General features: G+C 42.5%; 1 protein-coding gene across 1 annotated transcript in view; it reads left to right on the forward strand.

The window, feature by feature from the left end:
- Positions 1–23,428, forward strand: part of dnah7 (dynein, axonemal, heavy chain 7) — a gene marked incomplete at both ends in the record, with an annotated part of 219,285 nt that overhangs the window by 95,994 nt on the left and 99,863 nt on the right. The window contains 8 exons of the mRNA XM_084179224.1: positions 881–979; positions 1,401–1,649; positions 5,315–5,464; positions 6,833–7,015; positions 11,895–12,071; positions 12,342–12,473; positions 15,005–15,226; positions 17,749–17,946. Coding sequence (XP_084035350.1) covers positions 881–979; positions 1,401–1,649; positions 5,315–5,464; positions 6,833–7,015; positions 11,895–12,071; positions 12,342–12,473; positions 15,005–15,226; positions 17,749–17,946 — 1,410 coding nt within the window. The remainder of the gene's footprint in view (positions 1–880; positions 980–1,400; positions 1,650–5,314; positions 5,465–6,832; positions 7,016–11,894; positions 12,072–12,341; positions 12,474–15,004; positions 15,227–17,748; positions 17,947–23,428) is intronic.

Consider the following 23,428-nt stretch of genomic DNA (forward strand, 5'->3'; position numbering starts at 1 on the left):
GATTAGTGGAATCAGGTGTGTAGTGCTAGGGCAAAAATAAAAATGTGGCCACCTACAGGTCCCCACAAAGTCCCCACATGTATCCTTTGCTCCTTTCCTGTCACTTTCACTATTGTGATGTTTTTTTATGTTGCTAGATCAATTGGACAAAAGGGGACATTATTGATAACAGTTGTTGGTAATGGGACAATTTGTCCTCTCAAACCAGGTTGTCATTGTCTGATTTCCAGATGCTATTTAGAAGAATATAAAGTTGAACATTACTCTTTGCAACCACATTAGATTGTCATCACAATGTCAAAAGAGACTATTTCAGTGAGAAATTGGGGCTTTCGTTCCAAACACGCAATGACAAAGCAGAGTACAATGAGTGGGAACCTGGAAGATTGACTTTCAAAGATAAAGATCTGAACCCAGAACCCGGTTCCCCATATAATAGAAAATGTGCTTTCCCAGGCTCTAAGTGTTGTTTTCAGAGCGCCACAGTGCATTCATGTAATTTTTACATCAATTTCAGTACTGCTTCCGCCGGGACTTTTACCCTGTCACCTCTTTCAAAATGACTTTTGGAAAATAGAAGTGTGCATTTAGCCCCTGAGCCAAAGCGGCAAATACCACTGAAGGCTCACTCGTCTGAAAGAGAGTGTGTGTCAGTGCACACAAAGGCTCCTGAATGATGTCTACCCCACCAGGCCCAAACTTGTCTCCCTCTCATTATGTCTCTACCTCTTCACACCATCATCTCTTTCGCTCTCTCTCTCTCTCTCTCTCTCTCTCTCTCTCTCTCTCTCTCTCTCTCTCTCTCTCTCTCTCTCGCTCTCGCTCTCGCTCTCGCTCTCGCTCTTTCTCTCTCTCTCACTCTCTCCCTTTTGTGTCAAAGCTGAAGTATCCTGATGAAAATGAAGACATCCTGTTGCTGAGGTCAATCATCGACGTCAACCTGCCCAAGTTCCTTGCGCATGATCTGCCACTCTTTGGGGTGAGAGACTTTGCAAACTCACTTCCTGTCAATATAGGTTGGTTCAAATCGATTCATGTCAGTCCATGTTAATTCCTGTGAATTCACACGACCTCAAGTGAAGTCACATAAGGGTAATTCAAGTCTATCCTATTAGAATCAAATCAATTCTGTCTTGTTTTCTGGTTTGGGAGTTTGCACTGCATTTGCTCTAAGAGTGACATATGAAGCTATGTTTATGTTATATGTATTAATGGTGTGTGTATGCTTTGTGCGAGTGAATGCATGTGTGTGTGGGGTGTGTGTATGAGTGTGGTATGTGCATGTGTGTGTTTGTATGTATGCACGTGTGTGTGTGTGCTCACAGATTTCTCATCCCTTCTCTTTGACACCCGTTCACCTCCATATTCCCACTATAATCTATACGTATGCATCTTCCCAGGGCATCACCTCTGATCTGTTCCCCGGGGTCAAGCTCCCCAAACCGGACTATCGTCTCCTGCTGGAGGCCATCAAGGAGAACAGCGATAAGATGAACTTGCAGGTGACAGATTTCTTCGCAGAGAAGATCCTGCAGATCTTTGAGATGATGATCGTGCGCCACGGCTTTATGCTGGTGGGGGAGCCCTTTGGTGGGAAGACGTGCGCCTACCGGGTGCTGGCAGCAGCCCTACAAGACATCTGTGAGAAGGTAACTTTCACTTCTTACATACAGATGGTGTATCTTCATTAGATCATCCTGCTGCTGCAGGATTCTTTTCCTGCTGTGTGAAACTGGCTCAAATTAAGATATGGCATTTTAGTTAAATTTTTGTGTCTAAAACACCTTTTAAAGACCCACAAGAAATTCACTTTTTTTCATTCACTTTTTTTCAGCTGAAAGATGATTATTTTCAGGGCTGGGTTTCATTTGAATGTTACCACCCACCAGCATGGCATTGTTTATTAACCAGAAACACCTGCAAAGTTCTTCCTCTTCGCGAGTCGTAACTGAGCTGAGCCAAACAGCTTTTCGCCGTAGCCTACTTGGCCGCCTGAGTCATGGCGTAAATGAAAATAGGAGGTGGAAACGTCCATTTTCAACCATTCCCAGCCGCGGCACCGGGCCATGCAAAACGAACTCACCTTCGCTATATGCTCCATTGCTTTGATTGGTGCAGCTACAGTAGATCCACAAGTGTCTATCCTGTAATGAAAAGGCACCCGTGAAAGAAAAATAAACGTGTTTATCTATTTTTTTGTGCTGTTACATTTGTATTGGTCTTTCGGGTTGTTACATATAATTTGCGGCATGCATCATGAGCAAAGTCATTGTAGCCTATCCCTATAATTTCACTTCCCCAACCATGGCATCAGCACGGGCTGTCTTGGCTGGCTGTACCGCAGCCGAATAGCCTGCCAGCAGCCTACCAATGGTTACACCGTGTTGTAGAAGATCGCGTCTCTAGTCCAAACCATTCAATAGGCTATCCATATTACCGGAGCTTCATCTATTCTTTCTATTTCTATGGCGGATTCGCGGACACATTTTATGGAAGATGCCAAAACTTTGGAGATAACAATAGATCGCAAATTTACCCTATACTTATGATAAATCCAGCTCCAGAACCAGCCATAGCTTAGCCAGCTGGGTAATCTTTTGAATATGGTATAGGCCTAGTTAAAAAGAAATAGCAACAACAGATAACATTAGCTAGCTAGATAAGGTTAGCATGTTAGCTAGCTACACTGACAGCTGTCAGCGCTTTACTTGTTGTTATTTATCCACTCCCCGTGGAAATCACCACAATGTTCCCACCCCCAATTCGTGAACATGTATTAGCAGTGTGCGTCATTAGACTTGGTGGGTGCATTTAAACCCCTCTTGTTCATTTTCATAGAAATAGAAGGCATTGAGATCAAATGTGACACTTCAGTGCCATGGTTGACTGGCTGGTGAACAAATTGCGGATTGAATTTTCCAAGGCATTTCATTCAGTATTTTCTTAGGGCTGAATCTTGACTTGAGATGCGCTCGTAAAGCAACCCTCGTACCTAATCTCCAATTGACATCCATGCATGAGTTTGTGGAAGCTCCTGTTAGCCGTGCTTAAGTGTCCAATCACTTTGGCTGCCATAATAAAAAGAGAACCATGTTTTCTGAATCAGAATCACCTTTATTCGCCAAGTACATTTACACATACTCAGAATTTTACTTGGTGATATGGTGCTGCTAGTGATGGACAACACTTGGACAGAATACAGACAGAGGAGTTTAAACAAAGTTATACATTATATACAACTAGGTAGAAATGAGCATAGACCTATAAGAGTTTGAGCAGTGGACATACAAATATACAGTTGGTCTACAGTTAATATACAGTGGATGTGCAATTTTGCAGTATCAGTATGATTGTACAAAACATTAGGCACACCTTTCCTAATATTGAGTTGCACCCCCTTTTGCTCTCAGAACAGCCTCAATTCGTCAGGGCATGGACTCTACAAGGTGTGAAAAGCATTCCACAGGGATGCTGGCCCATGTTGACTCCAATGCTTCCCACAGTTGTGTCAAGTTGGCTGGATGTCCTTTGGGTGGTGGACCATTCTTGATACACACGGGAAACTGTTGAGTGTGAAAAACCCAGCAGTGTTGCAGTTCTTGACACACTCAAACCGGTGCGGCTGGTACCTACTACCATACCGCGTACAAACACTTAAATATTTTGTCTTGCTCATTCACCCTCTGAATGGCACACATACACAATCCATGTCTCAATTATCCCAAGGCTTAAACATCCTTCTTTAACCTATCTCCTCCCCTTCATCTACATTGAATGAAGTGGATTTAACAAGTGACATCAATAAGGGATCATAACTTTAATCTGGATTCACCTGGTCAGTCTATGTCATGGAAAGAATGTTTTGTACACTCAGTGTATCTAAATGCAGAGAGAATAACATAGTGTGGATGCAGTGTAGTGCAGTTATTTTGTGTACAGTTCAAAGATGGCTTGATGTGGTGTGCAGCATAGAGTGCATAGTCCTTTAGTCTCAATGGGCCAGATGTCCGGTTGGTAAGGGCCACAGCATGGGGAAAGAAACTGTTCAGTTGGCGGGTGGTTTTGGTCATGATTGACCGGAACCAGTCTGCCAGAGGATCATTTTTGGAAGAGGGGGTGACCAGGGTGGGAGGAGTCGGCAATGATCTTTGATGGAGGGCAGGTGGCAGCTGATGATCTTCTCTGCAGACCGGACAATGTGTTGCAGTCTGCCCTTGGAGCAGGCATATGCAGACCCAAACCAGAGAGTGATGGAGGAGGTGAGGATGGACTCAATGATTGATTCGTAAAACCAGATCAGGATTGACTGGGAGATTTTGAGTTTTTCAGCTGTGTTTAGTTCATCTGCTGGTGTGCCTTCTTGGTGACCGCTGGGATGTTGTCCTCCCACTTGAGGTTGTGGGTTGATGATAATCCCCAGGAATTTGAATGATTCAGCCGTGCTAACAGCTGAGCCATACATCTCGAAGGGGAGAGATGGTGGGGGCGTTTTCTGATGTCAACCACCACCTCCAAGGTTTTGACTGTTGAGTTCCAGGTTATTACGACTGCAGCTGGTGAGTCAAATCTGCAGTAAAACTGGTTTAGTTTATTCGGCAGTGAGGGGTCGTCTGCCATCTGGGACTCTGGCATTTTGGTTTGTAGTTGTTAATTAGTTTTAGTCCTTTCCAGACAGATGAACAGTCGTTGCTGGAGAGCTCCGACTCTAGCCTGACTTTTTGCTGCTACTTGGCTGCCTTCATTTCTGAGTGTAACTTTTTCTTGGCCACTCTACAGAGGTCCCTGGTCTCGCTCCTGTGGTCTTCTTCTTTTGGCAGAACTTGATCTAGTTAGTACATCCTTTCCCTATAGTTGGTCCACCTCTGCACTGTTTACTAGACTTCACTGGTTCCTAGACAAGCACAGCACAACAGTTGTGTGTTTACATTCCAGATAGGCCTTCTAGTGCTTTCCCAGGGAGGAGACAGAATGGCAAATGATGGAATGCCGAATGATGTCACATTTATCATCGCCCCCAGCAATGCTAGACTCAGAAACACCACTCGCTGTGGCTCTTCTCTTTTGTTTGGAGAAGCTCTTTATCATGGAGACATTGATCTCGGAGGCGATTTATGCCTTGGCAGAGGGAGTGTGGTCAAATGAGGTGCTAGCCTAATCTACATTGTGTTCTAGCTGTCTTGTTTGTTAGTTTTTTCAAATGGGCTTGGATCTGTTATCTATTATAAATAACTGGTTTCTATTGTCAAGAGATAATGTTGCTAATCAGCTAATTTTGTTTGTGTGTGTGTCTGTGTGTGTGGTCCATGTACTGTAGGGTTTAATGGATGAAAACCGGGTCCAGATCACGGTTATAAATCCCAAGTCCATCACCATGGGCCAGCTGTACGGTCAGTTTGACCCGGTCTCTCACGAGTGGTCGGACGGCATCCTGGCGGTCAGCTACAGGGCCTTCGCCTGCTCTCAGGTAAAATGGTCATCCACGGTCAACTCCAAAACCAGAAAAAAAGTGGCACTCAGAACATTCAGACAGAAACCGCAATGACCAAACTCTAAATATATGGCTCTGCTGCCATGTACTGTCTCCATGGAAACAGGGATTTTAGCGACAATCTGCAGATGATCACCTTTTAAAATGAGATTAAGATGTTCACAGAGATCAATAACTCAAAGGAATTAACTTGGTGTCACTGCAGTGGGTCAAATGCTGTGAGACCTTCGTCTAGGAGGCTGTTAGAAATGACAGAATGACAGTAAAATATCTTAATTTCCCTATTAAACTAAACCACTGTCATTTCTCAGTCAACAATTGTAATTGACAGAAACAAAGGGTAGTTTTGACACCTTTTGATCATACTTCTCTTCAGAAGCTTGTTGTTTTTTTCCAAAATATTTCCCTTATCAACATGAGGTGTTGAAGTAAACAGGAATTTTCAATATGTGTTGACAGCTTATGTATTAAAGCAATAAAGTGCGAGTACCACCGAACGACGCCTGGCTTCACTAGGATAGAAGTCTTTATTTACTGCTTGTTGTTTAACACAATAAATCTGGTAAATTCCAGTTTTGTTGGCACTTTAATTTGAAGTCATTAGCTTTGACACAGGGAGCATCTGCATACTTAATGTGATTTTTTCCCCCCTGGTTCAGGGAGATCTTTTCAAGTAATGTTTTCTGTCAGATGATTACATTATGCTTTCTCTGCTTTCTCGAGCACCAGATGGCCCAAGCCGATCGCATCTCGAGTTGTTTATATTATAACAAATCAATTTAACCAGAACTCCTGCCAGCTTTCTCACTGGAGAATTGATGCTTGATGTCGACCTCCATTATGCATGTGTAGGTGTTAATTTAAATCAGTTCAGCAATGCTATATTTGTATATAAGGCCTGTTATGACCTTCAAAGGTGGACTTGATGTTCCTAATGTCAGAGAAAGTATTAATATGTGAATATGATTATTGGTTAAATCTTATGGGCCATCCTTAAATCAACTTAGACTTACCAAATAATTTTCTTTAAATGTATTTTTAAGCCTTTTCAGAAACTTTTAAGCTCCACTAATACCTCCCAAATCCCTCAAAAAACTTTAAGCACTGCAGGGTCTCCCTTGATGTAGTTTTCCTTTTACATTAGGTATTTTATTTAAGACTGAAACTGGCGTGACCATAACCAGTGGTGACACCAAATATTGAGAGAGTTAGCATTGTTAGCAATGTTAGCAGCCACACAGCTACGTAAACATCTGGGTGCACATGAGTCCACTCCTCTTTTGTGCTACTTGAAAGCTGGTAGTTAGAAAGTACCACACAGCACACACCTCTTTCCAACCTTAGAGTCCGGACAGGAAGTGGCTGATCTTTGACGGGCCGGTGGACGCTGTGTGGATCGAGAACATGAACACGGTGCTGGACGACAATAAGAAGCTGTGCCTGATGAGCGGCGAGATCATTCAGATGTCCCCGCAGATGAGCCTCATATTCGAGCCCATGGACCTGGAGGTGGCCTCCCCAGCCACGGTGAGACTGGGAGTTGTAGTTCTATTGAGCCAATTTGTAGTTCTCTAATACATGCAGCTCTGATAATGGTGGGAGAAGAAGTTCTGTAAGGGCTAATTGAAGTATCAGCAAAAAATATCAGTATCTTCGTCACATCTTGCATAACTCAAGGTCTCATTCAATCCCAAATATTATAGATCACAAATATTTTAACCAACTTAAAGTCACTGTTAAATATGTTTTTATTATCTGCACTGTGTTATGATGTCAGGAAACATCAGGGGGATTTCATGCGATTTAATGACCCAAACAAAACAAGCATCAGGTAAACATTCTCTCTGAAGTCTCAGAGAAAGAAGTCCGATTTGTGTTTGCATAAATGGGGCAGACTTCTTGTACAGTAATGTGTAGCGGCATCAGCCTCCACACTGTCACAATGCGGGTCACTAAAGGGAGAGACCAATCCTCTTACCGCATAATTACAGTCATAATTACAGACACATTGACACCAGAAGGACCAATGGCACTCTGGCGGGCAGGCGCCCACACCACTCTATGTACAGTGCATTCGGAAAGTATTCAGACCCCTTTGACTTTTTCCACATTTTGCTACTTTACAGCCTTATTCTAAAATTGATAAAATTGTTTTTTTCCTCATCAATCTACACACAATACCCCATAATGACAAAGCAAAAACAGGTTTGTAGATATGTTTGCTAATTTGAGTCTTCTTGGGTATGACGCTACAAGCTTGGCACAACTGTATTTGAGGAGTTTCTCCCATTCATTCTTCTCTGCATATCCTCTCAAGCTCTGTCAGGTTGGATGGGGAGCATTGCTGCACAACTATTTTCAGGTCTCCAGAGATGTTCGATTGGATTCAAGTCCGGGCTCTGGCTGGGCCCCTCAAGGACGTTCAGAGACTTGTCCCGAAGCCACTCCTGCATTGTCTTGGCTGTGTGCTTAGGGTCGTTGTCCCGTTGGAAGGTGAACCTTTGCCCCAGTCTGAGGTCCTGAGCGCTCTGGAGCAGGTTTTCATCAAGGATCTCTCTGTACTTTGCTTCGTTCATCTTTGCCTCGATCCTGACTAGTCACCCAGTCCCTGCCACTGAAAAACATCCCCACAGCATGATGCTGCCACCACCATGTTTCACCGTAGTGATGGTGCCAGGTTTCTTCCAGACGTGACGCTTGGCATTCAGGCCAAAGAGTTCAATATTGGTTTCATCAGACCAGAGAATCTTGTTTCTCATGGTCTGAGAGGCAAACTCCAAGTGGGCTGTCATGTGCCTTTTAATGAGGAGTGACTTCCGTCTGGCCACTCTACCATAAAGGCCTGATTGGTGGAGTGCTGCAGAGATGGTTGTCCTTCTGGAAGGTTCTTCCATCTCCACAGAGGAACTCTGGAGCTCTGTCAGAGTGACCATCGGGTTCTTGGTGACATTAAAACAGTTACATAGTTTAATGGTTATGATATGAGAGCTGAGGATGGATCAACAACATTGTAGTTTCTCCACAATACTGACTTAGGTGACAGAGTGAAAAGTAGGAAGCCTGTACAGAATAAAAATATTCTAAAAAATGCATCCTGTTTGCAATAAGGCACTAAAGTCAAACTGCAAAAAACATCACTGAGTACCACTCTTCATATTTTCAAGCATGGTGGTGTCCGCAACATATTATGGGTATGCTTTTCATCAGCAAGGACTAGGGTGTTTTCATCATAAAGAAACGGAATAGAGCTAAGCACAGGCCCTATCCTAGAGGACAACCTGGTTCAGTCTGCTTTCCAACAGACACTGGGAGACAAATTCACCTTTCAGCAGGACAATAACCTAAAACACAAGGCCAAATATACACTGGAGTTGCTTACCAAGACGACATTGAATGTTCCTGAGTGGCCGAGTTACAGTTTTGACTTATGTCGGCTTGAAAATCTATGGCAAGACTTGAAAATGGCTGACTAGCAATGATCAACAACCAACTTGAAGGTTGAATAATTTTTTAAAGAATAATGTGCATACATTGCACAATTCAGGTGTGCAAAGCTCTTGGAGACTTACCCAGAAAGACTCAGCCGTAATCGCTGCCAAAGGTGATTCTAACATGCATTGACTCAGGGGTGTGAATACTTATATAAATTAGATATTTCTGTATTTCATTTTCAATACATTTGCAAAAATGTCTAAAAACATGGTTTCACTTTGTCGTTATGTGGTATTGTGTGTAGATGGCAAAAAATAAATAATCATCAATTCATCCATTTTGAATTCAGGCTGTAACACAACAAAACATGGAATATGTCAAGTGGTATGAATACTTTCTAATGGCACAGGCTATATGTTCTGTTCAGTTTGAGACCAGAGGTAGTAGCTTTCTACTACTATAGTTGATTTTTAATAAAATCAATATTTCTTGCCCATGAGGCAGCTATTTATCAGAGTTATTGAGCTAATAATAAGCCATATTCGAGTAACTTACATTGTGGTGCTGAAACTTGAAGCGGCAGCCACGGAACAATCAATCGGAAATAGAGTAGGCCTAATTCATTTCAACCGTCTTCATTTTATTTTGACTATACTAACAACAAGAGGGCTTTGTGTTGGAGCCTATTTCTTCCTATTTAAGAAATAAGAGGTAGGCCTACCTATTTGACAGACCAAACTAGGCTATAGGCTGCTATCCATAGATTTGACGGCCAATTCCTCCACCCACCATGCACTAAAACGGATCCGATTTATATAAAGTGATCTATAATGGCGCTACGGTCCGCAATTCTTTATGCTAGAAACAAGCTGTAAAATACCCGGGAAAAACGTGACTCCAATGCATATAAGGATACCTTTTGGTTAGTTTCTATAACATTCAGAGGCTGAGCTACAACCTTATATAGCCGAGAAGACAAAAAAAAATGTACGTTTGCTTGGGAAGTAATCTAATTCTGCCGCTGTAATTTCTGCAATATAGAAGATGTTTTAAACCCAGACAACTTTTAGGGAAACACTTGTGACCTTCTCTCATTGGGTTAAGCCACGGAAGAAGAGTAGCAGCAGGTATAGCTGAAATTTTTCTGCGTCGGTAGGCCTACTCTGCCTGGGGTGGAAAGGTAGGCCTAACTTTTGAAAGTACCATACTTAGATTCAAAATGATGTCTCATAATGAATTAATTATTTGCAAACATGGACAGTTTTGTTGCAAACAAGACACACTGATTTGGCATTGGAGAAATATGATAAGATGAATGCATAGGTCTATCTCTCTGTCCGTTCTTAGCCTGCAATTTCGGAATTTTGTGTCGTAGTAAAATCTATTCTGCTAAGGTCTCCAGTCATGTAAAATGACATAGAATTGCATGAAATGCGTTTATAAAATGCTACTTTTTCTCGGACCCGCAAAAATGATGATAGATTCATGCAATGCCTTTATTATAAAGGAGATCTTTCCACCCCTACTCTTGTCCATGGTGGTCTGCGAACCCACAACCTTCTGCCCGCTAGAAAAATTCCTACGTTGCCATGTAATGCTTACAGGACGAAGAACAGTTTCTAAAACGACATATCTAAGGCTCTGGTCTGTCCTAGAAGTGAGGTTAAACGGTAGGCATGTTCTCTGCTTATGTTGGGTATAGTGGAGAATCAGGTTTTTAAGCGTTCATGGAGGGTTTAGTTAAAATATATTTACCATTTGTATTTCAGAGAGTTCCAATTTTCTCCAGGTAACCCTTATTATGAAAAATTTACACTCCCTCATATCCTACACTGTGATTGAATTATGTAGGCGGGTTCATCTCATTGTCCAGATGCACTGCCCCAAAACAACCCTTTGATGGGAATTCAAAGAAACCCCAAACAAACTGGAGCATTTCCCAACAAACAAGATGAATCCAGATTGTTTTAAAAACCGAAGGCTGGACCTAGATTAGACAAGAGTAGTCCCCCCTTTTCTAAATACAGCACTGCTTGGACATGGATTAAACCGCATTCAGGCAGAACCAAGAACTCAACTAGATTACAAGGGAGATGGATCGAAGAGAGCGTTCTTGGTTCAAGATACGCGAGTAGTCAGATCTTTGTTTTAATTCATACATTGGCTCTGTTGTTGTGATGCAAAGAAGATGCTCTGAGTGCAAGACGTTCTATCAAACACGTTATATTTCGGTTCAGTACAGCCACTCCTCTGTTTTTCATCCTCTGGAAAGCAATGCCATCAAACTTTATTTTGTCTTCCTGATCAAGGTTTCTACCCTTTTCTCTCCCTGTCTCCCTGTCTCCCTTGGCACTCTATCTCCTTCTCTCCCCTTTCTCTCTATCTCTCCCTCTGCATTATTGCCTCTTTCTGTCATTACTTTTCCTCTCCCCAGATCTCCTTCCTTCTCCTCTGTTCATATCTCTCCCATCCTTCTCTTTTGATCCCTCTCTCCCAGATAATGGTTGAGTGTTATGGGGTTCTCGTTAGAGGCTAGAGTGAAGGTGTCCTGCAAAGGCTCCCAGCTACCATAAAGAGGCCCTTGCATTCAGCTCCTGCTCACTGAAAGAGTCCTCTGGGCTCTCACACACTTCCTTACACCTGTGTGTGTGTGTCGGCAGCACTTCTATCACAGCACTCCCCCCCCCCCCCCCACAAACACACACACACACTTCCCTTCTATGCCATTCATCATCCAATTTCTTTAAAGTATTTTCTTCCCGGTTTTAATGGTCTCTGATTTGCTGTGTTCTAGCTTAGTACAAAGGACAATAAATTGTCTGGCTCTTGTAAAGTTGTTAATGGACAAAGGGTAGGCTACTTTTCCTTTTGCATGTTTTTCACTGTGTATGTGTGTTTGTGTGTGTGTGTGTGTGCGTGCGCGCATGTGTGGGCACACGCGCAAGCATGTTTGTGTATGTGGTGTGTGTAACAGGTGTCTCGCTGTGGCATGATCTACATGGAGCCTCACATGCTGGGCTGGCGGCCCCTCATGCTGTCCTGGCTCAACACACTGCCCACCACAGTCAACGTCATCCACAAGGACCTCATCACTGGTCTCTTTGACCGGATGCTGCCGGCCTGCCTGCAGCTGATACGGAAGGCCACCCAGGTACAATACATAGATATAGAATGACTAGATTGGACATTCCCATGAATAGATTTATATGATACAGCATGCACACCTGGTTATCCAATGGTTCCTCAACTCCAGTCCTCCAGGGCTACTGTCTCTTCTGGTTTTCTTTCAATTTAGTGACTTGTGTATTTACAGTTGTATACGTTTTTTGACCTGGCAATCATCAGAGTTGTATAGTGAACTAGAATAGACTAGAATAGAATAGAATGATATTGTATCTCTATGGTTGTGTACCTGTTCCAGGAGCTCTCCCCGACATCGGACACAAACCTGGTGAACTCGCTGATGAACTTGATGGACTGCATGATGGACGAGTTCAGCGAGGAGAGCAAGATGAAGGGCATGAACGAGAGGGACGTCTGCTCCTGGCTAGAGGTGAGGGGGAGGAGAGGCCCTGTGGCCAGGGTCGTGTTCATTATGGCACGCAACAGAAAATGTTTTAAATGCTCTGCTACGGAAACTGAACATAAGTGTTGCTTATTGGACAAGTCCAAGGAGTCCCTGTTTTATTCTGTTCCGTGCCTTATAAACGCTCCCCAGATGAAGCACTCTGTCACACACACACCGTGCGCAAAGTAACCGTAACATTTTAAGTAGACAATTTGATAGTTGACCATTTTGAATCAATTAGTAGGTACTTTATTCAAAATGAGTTTGAAAACATTAAAGTATTTCTCAACAAGTTGACTTTATATTCGGAGAAGTAGTTGCCACCTTCTCATGGACATGATTAAAAGAGAGTTATCCCTCTGAAAGTATCCCTCTGAAAGTTAGTGGGTGTATTTGCACACTGCGTGTGTGTGGAGCGGAAAAGATCTACAGAGAGGGTACAATCACACTTCATACCACCGCCATCCAATCGTCCCCGAGCTTCCAATAAGAACCATTCAACTCCCTCTCCTCAGCGCCTAAAAACTCCCTGGGTCATTCTTATATAAAATAATCTGATTGAAATCTACTTGTTTGGTGAAATAAACGTAAAAGCTAGAGCGTGCTCAATGACCTATTGGCCAATGCACACCCTATGGGATTCACATGTTGCTCCATGAAGCCATATAATGGTGCCCTCTGCATTTACCTTTATCAGCCAATGGAGTCAATTTCACTCAAAAAAATGTTTTAATCAGTACCACCTCCACACTTCCACTGAGACCCAATTGTTCTGTGCTGAATGAATCGTATCTCGTGAAAGCAGTGGTATTATCACAGGTAGAACAATGAGACAGATATTTCACTGGATGTATAAATGTGAAGCATCCGCTTGGCGTTTCCACTCACTACCAGATATGGTAGTGAGAGGAAGCCCTAGTGGCCGGCAGTGGGAGAAGATGGAAGGAGATGGATTTTGACTGACTTTCTGCAAGTTTTCTCATTGATGAAACATTTTATGTCAATACAGTTTTTTGTTCCCAAAACTAGAATCTGCTATGAACAGAGTGGACTAAGTTTAGTAGACTTTACCCTTTGCCAAAGTTGTAAAAAAATGGTGTTGTTTAGAAGGAGTGCAAAGGTGAATTGAGTTATTACACACGCGCACTTCACAGAGTAGGCGTTCTCTAACAGAAATATACAGATGCATGCTAGAACGGGCCAATAGGATCTCGCTAGCTCGTGCTTGGCTCTGCCCACCCCCTTGCTTGTTCTGCCCACTATGACTCATTTGTTCCCATTGGAAACGACAGGCTGTGGTCAATCGTGGTTTAGTTATACAAATATTTGGTATTATTCTCCCTATAGCATACTATACTGATGATGTTCCTCTTTGCTTTCAGCTAGTTTTAGCTATTCTTATCAAAGCATTGAATTAATAACAGTTTTTGCTATATGGTTTATTTTTGCTGTAGGGTTTATCGTAGGCCAGCCATTCTCAATAGGCAGACCGTGGTCTGGATCCGGACCCAGAACAGCGTTAATACGGACCGTGGGTAGAATTGCAGGAAATTATCTTTAAAACTGCAAAATGTTCTCTCTGCCAACAAGAGAGGTGTGAACCGTTTGTGTCATGGACAGTGCTTGTATGTGTGTCAGGGCTGCCCTCTTACCCGGCAACATTCCCGACGTCTGACGCTTCACACTTGTTATCAACCAGCATTCGGTTTCCAAGCATAGGTAAGAATTTCAAATCCTTCCCTCTCTGTCTCGAGTGAGCCTCGCCTCAGTAGGCTACGTCCTGGAAACTCGCGCCAGACCCGTCTCAGCGGAAGATTCCCTAAAAATTGCACTTTGATACAGCTATTACTTTTTTGTAGCAGTTTAGGAAAATTAACGTAGCAGGTTAGGAGAATTAGGTTAAGGTTAGGAAAAGGGTTAGGGTTAGCGAAAATGCTCTCATAACCTGCTACGAAAATTCACTTATATCAAAGTGGCATGTTTTTAGGTAGTCTCTGTCAGCGGAGATGGGAATCCCATCAATTCAGAGTTGAACATCGGCACACACATTCCACAATCACAGAATGAAAATATTTTTTCATATCATACATCCTACACATCATTGTCATTATTAGCAAAGAAAGGTTTACTTAGGCCTACACTATTGAGCTGCTTGCTAGTCAAGATATAAACATTATTTACACAAATCACTTGTTGGTTAAATAAATTAAGAAATAAAAATGAATATTGTAAAAAAGTATATTCTGTAGTCAGGGGTATTCAACCCTTACCCTACGAGGTCCAGAGCCTGCTGGTTTTCTGTTCTACCTTATTGAGCTTCACTGATTTTGTGGCGATCTCTTGGAACTGCTACAAAAAGGATACCTCTATATTGATTTATACTCCCTGCTTACCTGACAAAGACCAGTCAAGGTTCAAAACATTGTCAGCCATGCTCAAGTGATTAAAAAAAAATATCACCTGAGAAGTCTTTTCTTGTGAGCATTTTGTGAGATTCTTCTATCTTGGCACCACAGGGCATCTTCATCTTCTGCCTGGTGTGGTCGGTGGGCGCCAGCTGTACGGAGTCCGGACGGGTGAAGTTTGACAGCCTGGTTCGAGAGATGCTGGAGGGTGCCTTGAGCGAGGAGACGCGGGCACGCCATGGCATCCTAGAGCACGTGGAGCCCCCTGCCAAGCAGCTGACTGTGCCTCTGCCCACGGAGGGCACACTCTACGAGTATCGCTTCATTAAAGAGGTGAGATTTGTCAGGACCAGGTAGGGCCTACAATAAGCTACACAGAGTGAGTCTCGTATGATTATGTTGAAGGGCCAACTGTGAGTTTGTACCAATGACTGTATATACAGTGGGGGAAAACATTATTTAGTCAGCCACCAATTGTGCAAGTTCTCCCACTTAAAATGATGAGAGAGGCCTGTAATTTTCATCATAGGTACACGTCAACTATGACAGACAAAATGAGAAAAAAAAATCCAGAAAATCACATTGTAGGATTTTTTATGAATTTATTTGCAAATTATGGTGGAAAATAAGTATTTGGTCAATAACAAACGTTTCTCAATACTTTGTTATATACCTTTTGTTAGCAATGACACAGGTCAAACGTTTTCTGTAAGTCTTCACAAGGTTTTCACACACTGTTGCTGGTATTTTGGCCCATTCCTCCATGCAGATCTCCTCTAGAGCAGTGATGTTTTGGGGCTGTCGCTGGGCAACACGGATTTTCAACTCCCTCCAAAGATTTTCTATGGGGTTGAGATCTGGAGACTGGCTAGGCCACTCCAGGACCTTGAAATGCTTTTTACGAAGCCACTCCTTTGTTGCCCGGGCGGTGTGTTTGGGATCATTGTCATGCTGAAAGACCCAGCCACGTTTCATCTTCAATGCCCTTGCTGATGGAAGGAGGTTTTCACTTAAAATCTCACGATACATGGCCCCATTCATTCTTTCCTTTACACGGATCAGTCGTCCTGGTCCCTTTGCAGAAAAACAGCCCCAAAGCATGATGTTTCCACCCCCATGCTTCACAGTAGGTATGGTGTTCTTTGGATGCAACTCAACATTCTTTGTCCTCCAAACACGACGAGTTGAGTTTTTACCAAAAAGTTATATTTTGGTTTCATCTGACTATATGACATTCTCCCAATCCTCTTCTGGATCATCCAAATGCACTCTAGCAAACTTCAGACGGGCCTGGACATGTACTGGCTTAAGCAGGGGGACACGTCTGGCACTGCAGGATTTGAGTCCCTGGCGGCGTAGTCTGTTACTGATGGTAGGCTTTGTTACTTTGGTCCCAGCTCTCTGCAGGTCATTCACTAGGTCCCCCCGTGTGGTTCTGGGATTTTTGCTCACCGTTCTTGTGATCATTTTGACCTCACGGGGTGAGATCTTGCGTGGAGCCCCAGATCGAGGGAGATTATCAGTGGTCTTGTATGTCTTCCATTTCCTAATAATTGCTCCCACAGTTGATTTCTTCAAACCAGCTGCTTACCTATTGCAGATTCAGTCTTCCCAGCCTGCTGCAGGTCTACAATTTTGTTTCTGGTGTCCTTTGACAGCTCTTTGGTCTTGGCCATAGTGGAGTTTGGAGTGTGACTGTTTGAGGTTGTGGACAGGTGTCTTTTATACTGATAACAAGTTCAAACAGGTGCCATTAATACAGGTAACGAGTGGAGGACAGAGGAGACTCTTAAAGAAGAAGTTACAGGTCTGTGAGAGCCAGAAATCTTGCTTGTTTGTAGGTGACCAAATACTTATTTTCCACCATAATTTGCAAATAAATTCATTAAAAATCCTACAATGTGATTTTCTGGATTTTCTTTTCTCAATTTGTCTGTCATAGTTGACGTGTACCTATGATGAAAATTACAGGCCTCTCTCATCTTTTTAAGTGGGAGAACTTGCACAATTGGTGGCTGACTAAATATCCCTAAATTTCCCCACTGTAAGACTCAACAGCGCATTGATGCCAAATGAAGTCGGTTAAGACGGTGTCTCATGGAGACATAACATGCGCAGTTTGAGCTACTCCAGGATGTGACGTTGCTAGCTAGCTCAGTGCTATCCCTCTCATTGAGTAACTCAAGTTGAAGGCCGACCGGGATACTGCAGGTTGCCATTAGCAACCCAACATATTCTGTGTGTGATTTTAAAATAATCAGTTCAAGGACATACATCTGGTGTATTAGAAGCAATTATTGGTACCATGATTGTCTTTGATTTTTTATTTTATTTACACGAAGATTGACCACGAAAATTTTCATTTTTCCATTCACTATAATGGGAGATCCTGTTTTCTGTTAACAATGCCTGCAGTACCACGTTCGGCCTTTAACTTCCATGGCTTCAATGAGAGGGGCAGTCATTCTCCCCTGGTTTGTACGATAGCCCTAAGGTGCAAAGTAGCACTTAAAATTTAGTGACAGTGTGCTCACACAAAATATAGTTTCCCCCTTGGGGCCAAGTTTGCCTGGAATTTAGAATTATTGTAGATTTTTCTGCAGGGGTTAATTGTAAGTCTCAAGGAGTGAGTACTGCACCCAGTAATAAAATACTTTGCCACTTGACAACCTCCATTTGTTACATCACTATTACAGTAAGGCAACTTTCATTGAGCTTAATTGAATTGTGTTTCCAGTGAGTGGATAATGTGTTGCTCTCAGACATTAATTGAATAAGCGGTCACTATTAGGCCTAAATAAATAAACAGTTTGAGGTAATGTATTTTTTTAATCAAAAAATGTATTCTCCTACAGGGCCCAGGGAGTTGGGAGTTGTGGACAGACGGGCTGAAGATGGCACCCCCTATCCCCAAGGATGTGCATTTCAACGAGATAATTGTGCCCACGGAGAACACGGTGCGCTACACAGCTTTGATGGAGCTGCTTATCACCCACCAGAAGCCCACCATCTTCATCGGCCCCACAGGCACCGGCAAGAGTGTCTACATCATCGTGAGTGGCCTCTTATCTCAATCAACCAATAAGAACATCACCTATCAATTATCTCAATCAGCCACTCAGCTGTGTCTCATTATTATTTCAATCAACCATTCAGTGTCTGATTTTACACCAGTCTCTGATTTTGGACAGTGGGCTTCAATAATGGCCTTGGAAGTTTTTACTTGGCTTGGTTTTAATGTCCTTCGTAAAAGCTGTGTCCATCCTCCCATTGATCCTCCAGTCCAGCTAATCGATCGATCAGATTTTCTGTACTGATTTTCTGACCCTATATTTCTCTATGTGCATTTAGGTGATGAGCGTGTAATAATTGCCTCAATGTTTCAGGTCACTTGCCTTAAACACATTACCATCTCAGTATATAAACACTCTTACGCTACCACCAACGGCATAATCAAACATATTGAATCACCCAGACACCACTGAAAGTGGCAGGTAGAAGTTGGCCTCCCCTTAGGCAACCATAGCAGCCCCATAGTACCTTAGGTACATCAACAGTATGCCTGGTCTTCAAGGAGAAACATTAGCTTATAGATCAGACACCAGCTACTCTAATACTGCTCACTGGGGCTTCCTCTCCCCATCTAGCCCAGCTGCGCTCTGCCCTACAGAGCAGAACCGACTGCCCGTAACCGTGCCTGGCAGAGCATGGCGTCCCAGGCCGGGGGCTCGTTTATCACCCCTGGCACGCCCCGCCGACAGATACATCATACGAGCTGCCACCACCGCCAAGCTCTCCCGCCAGAGCACTAGACGGAGCAGACAGACACAAGCTGCGCTTCCTATTTTCGGCTCTGATGGGGAGAGAGGGGTTAGAGCGCAGGCCTCCCAATCCATCACGTTAACAGCCCCCATCCATTATCTAGCTCGTTACACACTAACGTTCTACAAATGCTGCTCTCGATGATAGACTCGCTTTCACAACATAACTGCCACAGGCTGTAGTCTGGGATGTTTTGTCAGGCAAACTATGTTGAACTTTTTGAGGGAGTTGATGTGGAGGAGGTGGGTGTCAATCTAAGTAACATAATAAATAAAAAATCCCCATCAAAATCCGTCAGTTGAACCTAGAGATATCTGTTTTTTTGCAGTGGATGTGTCTCAATCCACCACAGCGGCCAGTGTCGCACTTCCGCATCTTCGGTGAAAGGTGGCAGAGCTAGAGCGGTGTTTGTCAGACCATGAGACATCTCAAAAATCAGTATTCTCACGTAAACGTCTGTAGCGTCCGAACGGTTTGAGCTACAAACTATTACGACCACTCTATGGAAAGGGGAGACTCTCACGAATACGGGTGTTCTCCATTTTGCTCTATGGGACTCGTCTGAAGGTAACCGGTTCCGGTTTAAAAAAGTGAATGCAAATATGAAGGTAGTTTTGCACAAAAAAAGGGATTAAATATGTGTAAAAAAAGAAACAAAATATTTGTTATTTTTATATCTCTTAGATTTAGCACAGACACTTCAAAACCTTGTTTCTTATGATTAATTTTTTGACTGTCCTTTTTGCCATTTATGAATGTGTTATTCAATGCGTTTCTATGGGCTATAGTAGTAAAGGCCAAATTAAATATTTTATCAAAAACCATTTTTATATTGGTTTTGACACCTAAAGGGGTCATAACATTCAAAATCAAATAGCTAAATGATCCATGGTATGAACATCTTAAAACAAATTCATGTGTTAGCTTAGTAGACCCCCTACCCACCTCTCCTTAACGGCTTTGACTTCTAGAGGGACTTTAAAGTTTGTAGAACCTGAATGACTACATACAGTGCCTTCGGAAAGTATTCAACCCCTTCACTTTTTCCACATTTTGTTAGGTTACAGCCTTATTCTAAAATTGATTATTATTTTTTATTTTTTTCTCATCAATCTACACACAATACCCCATAATGACAAAGCAAAAACTGGTTTTTAGACATTTTAGCAAATGTATATATAAAGAACAAACTTAAATATCACAGTTACATAAGTATTCAGACCCTTTACTCAATACTTTGTTGAAGCACCTTTGGCAGCGATTACAGCCTTGAGTCTTTTTGGGGATGACGCTAAAAGCTTGGCACACCTGTATTTGGGGAGTTTCTCCCATTCTTCTCTGCAGATCCTCTCAAGCTCTGTCAGGTTGGATGGGGAGCGTTGCTACACAACTATTTTCAGGTCTCCAGAGATGTTCGATCGGGTTCAAGTCCGGGCTCTGGCTGGGCCACTCAAGGACATTCAGTGACTTGTCCCGAAGCCACTCCTGCGTTGTCTTGGCTGTCTGCTTAGGATCGTTGTCCTGTTGGAAGGTGAACCTTCGCCCCAGTCTGAGGTCCTAAGTGCTCTGGAGCAGGTTTTCATCAAGGATCTCTCTGTACTTTGCTCCGTTTATCTTTCCCTCGATCCTGACTAGTCACCCAGTCCCTGCCGCTGAAAAACATCCCCACAGCATGATGCTGCCACCACCATGCTTCACCGTAGGGATGGTGCCAGGTTTCCTCCAGACGTGATGCTTGGCATTCAGGCCAAAGAGTTCAATCTTGGTTTCATCAGACCAGAGAATCTTGTTTTTACTGGTCTGAATGTCTTTAGGTGCCTTTTGGTAAACTCCAAGTGGTCTGTCATGTGCCTTTTTTACTGAGGAGTGGCTTCCGTCTGGCCACTCTACCATAAAGGCCTTATTGGTGGAGTGCTGCAGAGATGGTTGTCCTTCTCTCCCCAGAGGAACTCTAGAGCTCTGTCAGAGTGACCATCAGGTTCTTGGTCACCTCCCTGACCAAGGCCCTTCTCCCCTGATTGCTCAGTTTGGCCAGGCAGCCAGCTCTAGGAAGAGTCTTGGTGGTTCCAAACTTATTCCATTTAAGAATGATGGAGGCCACGGTTTTCTTGGGGACCTGCAATGTTGCAGACATGTTTTGGTACCCTTCCTCAGATCTGTGCCTCGACACAATCCTGTCACAGGGCTCTACGGACAATTCCTTCGAACTCACAGCTTGGTTTTTGCTCTGACATGCACTGTCAACTGTGGGACCTTATATAGACATGTGTGTACCTTTCCAAATCATAGAAGTAGAAGTCTATTTACCACCACAGTAGAAGTCTATTTACCACCACAAACCGATGCTGGCACTAAGACCACACTCAACGAGCTGTATAAGGCCATAAGCAAACAAGAAAATGCTCATCCAGAAGTGGCGCTCCTAGTGGCCGGGGACTTTAATGCAGGCAAACTTAAATCCACATAGGCCGTTTTCAAAGGGATGCATTGCTTTTTAAGCATCAAATATGAAGTTTTAGTAATGTTTATGAATGATTCGTGAATAATGATGAGTGAGAAAGTTAGTCGCACAAATATCATACCCCTCCAAAAATGCTAACCTCCCCTGTTATTGTAATGGTGAGAGGTTACGATGTCTTGGGGGTATGATATTTGTGCGTCTGTAACTTTCTCACTCATCATTATTCACGATTAATTCATAAACATTACTAAAACGTCATATTTGACGCTTAAAAAGCAACGCATCCCTTTGAAAATGGCCTATGTGGCATCGATATGAGTCAGAAACAGTTATTCTAGTGTCAAAATTGACTACAAAGTGTAAATAGGATAATTTTGGTCATAAAGTCAGTTTAGTCTAAAATGGAGTTAGGGAAATCCACACCTTAGATGTAAAATTGCACAACTAAAACATCCTCATCAAAAATTTCTGAATGAATTACAGATTTGTTGAGTTATCTTATCCCCAACGCATATTTTTTCTAATGAGCAACAGAAAAACACGTGCCAATCGGCTTGTTCAGTGGCTCTTTAAGGGGTTCAGCAAAAATAGAAACAATGTCATGTGCTGGGTAACTGCATTTTGAGCTGGATGTACAGTAATGGCAGTCGTCAATAATTGTGTGGGGGGGGGGGGGGGGGGCAGTTTAGATAAAGAGATAAGGACAGTGCATTCACATGAATGTGCATCTTGGTAACATCCACATTCATGTAGAAGTGTTTAGAAACATATCCTATTCTTATTTACAATAAAAGTTACTCCAAAATGACTCAATACATTATTTTCCATACATTTCTATTGGGCACAAAATAATCTGAAATACAACCAAAACAAACAGCAAATGCCTCCAACAAATGTGTAGAGTCACAACCTTGATGTAATCATTGCATGCTATGAATATGGGATCAAATACTTAACTTTTTACTACTTTAATAGACATAAGTGAATTTGTCCCAATACTTTTGGTCCCATAAAATGGGGGGACTATGTACAAAAAGGATGAATTCACTTATATGGATAAAATACCCTCAAATTAAAGCTGACAGTCTGCACTTTAACCTCATAGTCATTGTATCATTTCCAATCCAAAATGCTGGAGTACAGAGCCAAAAGATCAACAGAAAAATGTGTCACTGTGCCAATACTTTTGGAGCTCACTGTAATTCAGTGCAGTGCCTCACATTTTTGTCACCTTGACGTTGGATCACAATTTTCTCTTCATGAAATAAACACAAGAAATTAGTTTGATTTGGAATAACTCAAAGCATTTAAAAAATGGCTGTCAGAACCATGAACTGAAATAACAATTTGATCTGTGCTGTACTTTCAAAGGATGATATGCCCTCAAGTGAAAATTACTTCTGCATGCCGATTCAGAACTTGAATGTTCAATTATTTTAGGGAAGAATTCACCCAATATTTTATTCAGTGAATACTGAGAAATTGCACTTACTGTAGGAGGTTCAAGCAAAAGCTCTCATTGTAAAGGCATGTAAAAAAAAATAATAATAATCAAATTCCTAGAACGCTACAAGAGGTACTCAGAATACCAGCTTGAGACGAGCAAAACAGAAGAGTGTTGCGTAATAAGCGTTCATATTTTCCAGTTAAGATTCATAATATCCTAAATCTCCTGTGATCATTCAATCGAATAATAATAATAATAATAATAATAATAATATGTCAACACACAATGTATGACTAGGCAATTTGATTTCATATTGGGAACTAACGTTACCACAAACTGAAATTTAGAGACTGTAGTTGTTGTGGCAAATTCATCCTTATACTGATCAAAGAACCAACATATTTCCAGAGTTTTTGTAGAATTAAGATAGATTTTATTACAATAGACAAAGCTGAGGTGGTTTGCAAAGCATCTCCTTTTCCACCTCCCAGCTCTCAGTTTATATAGTAATTTTACATACATTTTAGCTTAATCCCTCCCTCTTGGGTTCCCCCACCACTGTCTCCAGTTTCCACCTCTTGACCGCTCCGCCCACTTCCTTAGTTTATGATAGTGGTGAAATCGGACTTCTCCTCTATGTATTCAGTTTGGAAACAATGGGGGTGCGACCAATCAAGCCTTGTCATGCAAAATCATGTTCAGTTTGAACTCTGTTCAACCCCGGCTCACCCTGGCTTGACCTGGAGTTTGATTGTTGGACATGGCAGGTCCACAATCAATATCTCAAACATACCCAAGCCCAACA

The sequence above is a fragment of the Coregonus lavaretus genome (genome assembly GCF_964263955.1).
Source record: "Coregonus lavaretus genome assembly, chromosome: 16".
In the NCBI taxonomy this organism is placed as follows: Eukaryota; Metazoa; Chordata; class Actinopteri; order Salmoniformes; family Salmonidae; genus Coregonus; species Coregonus lavaretus.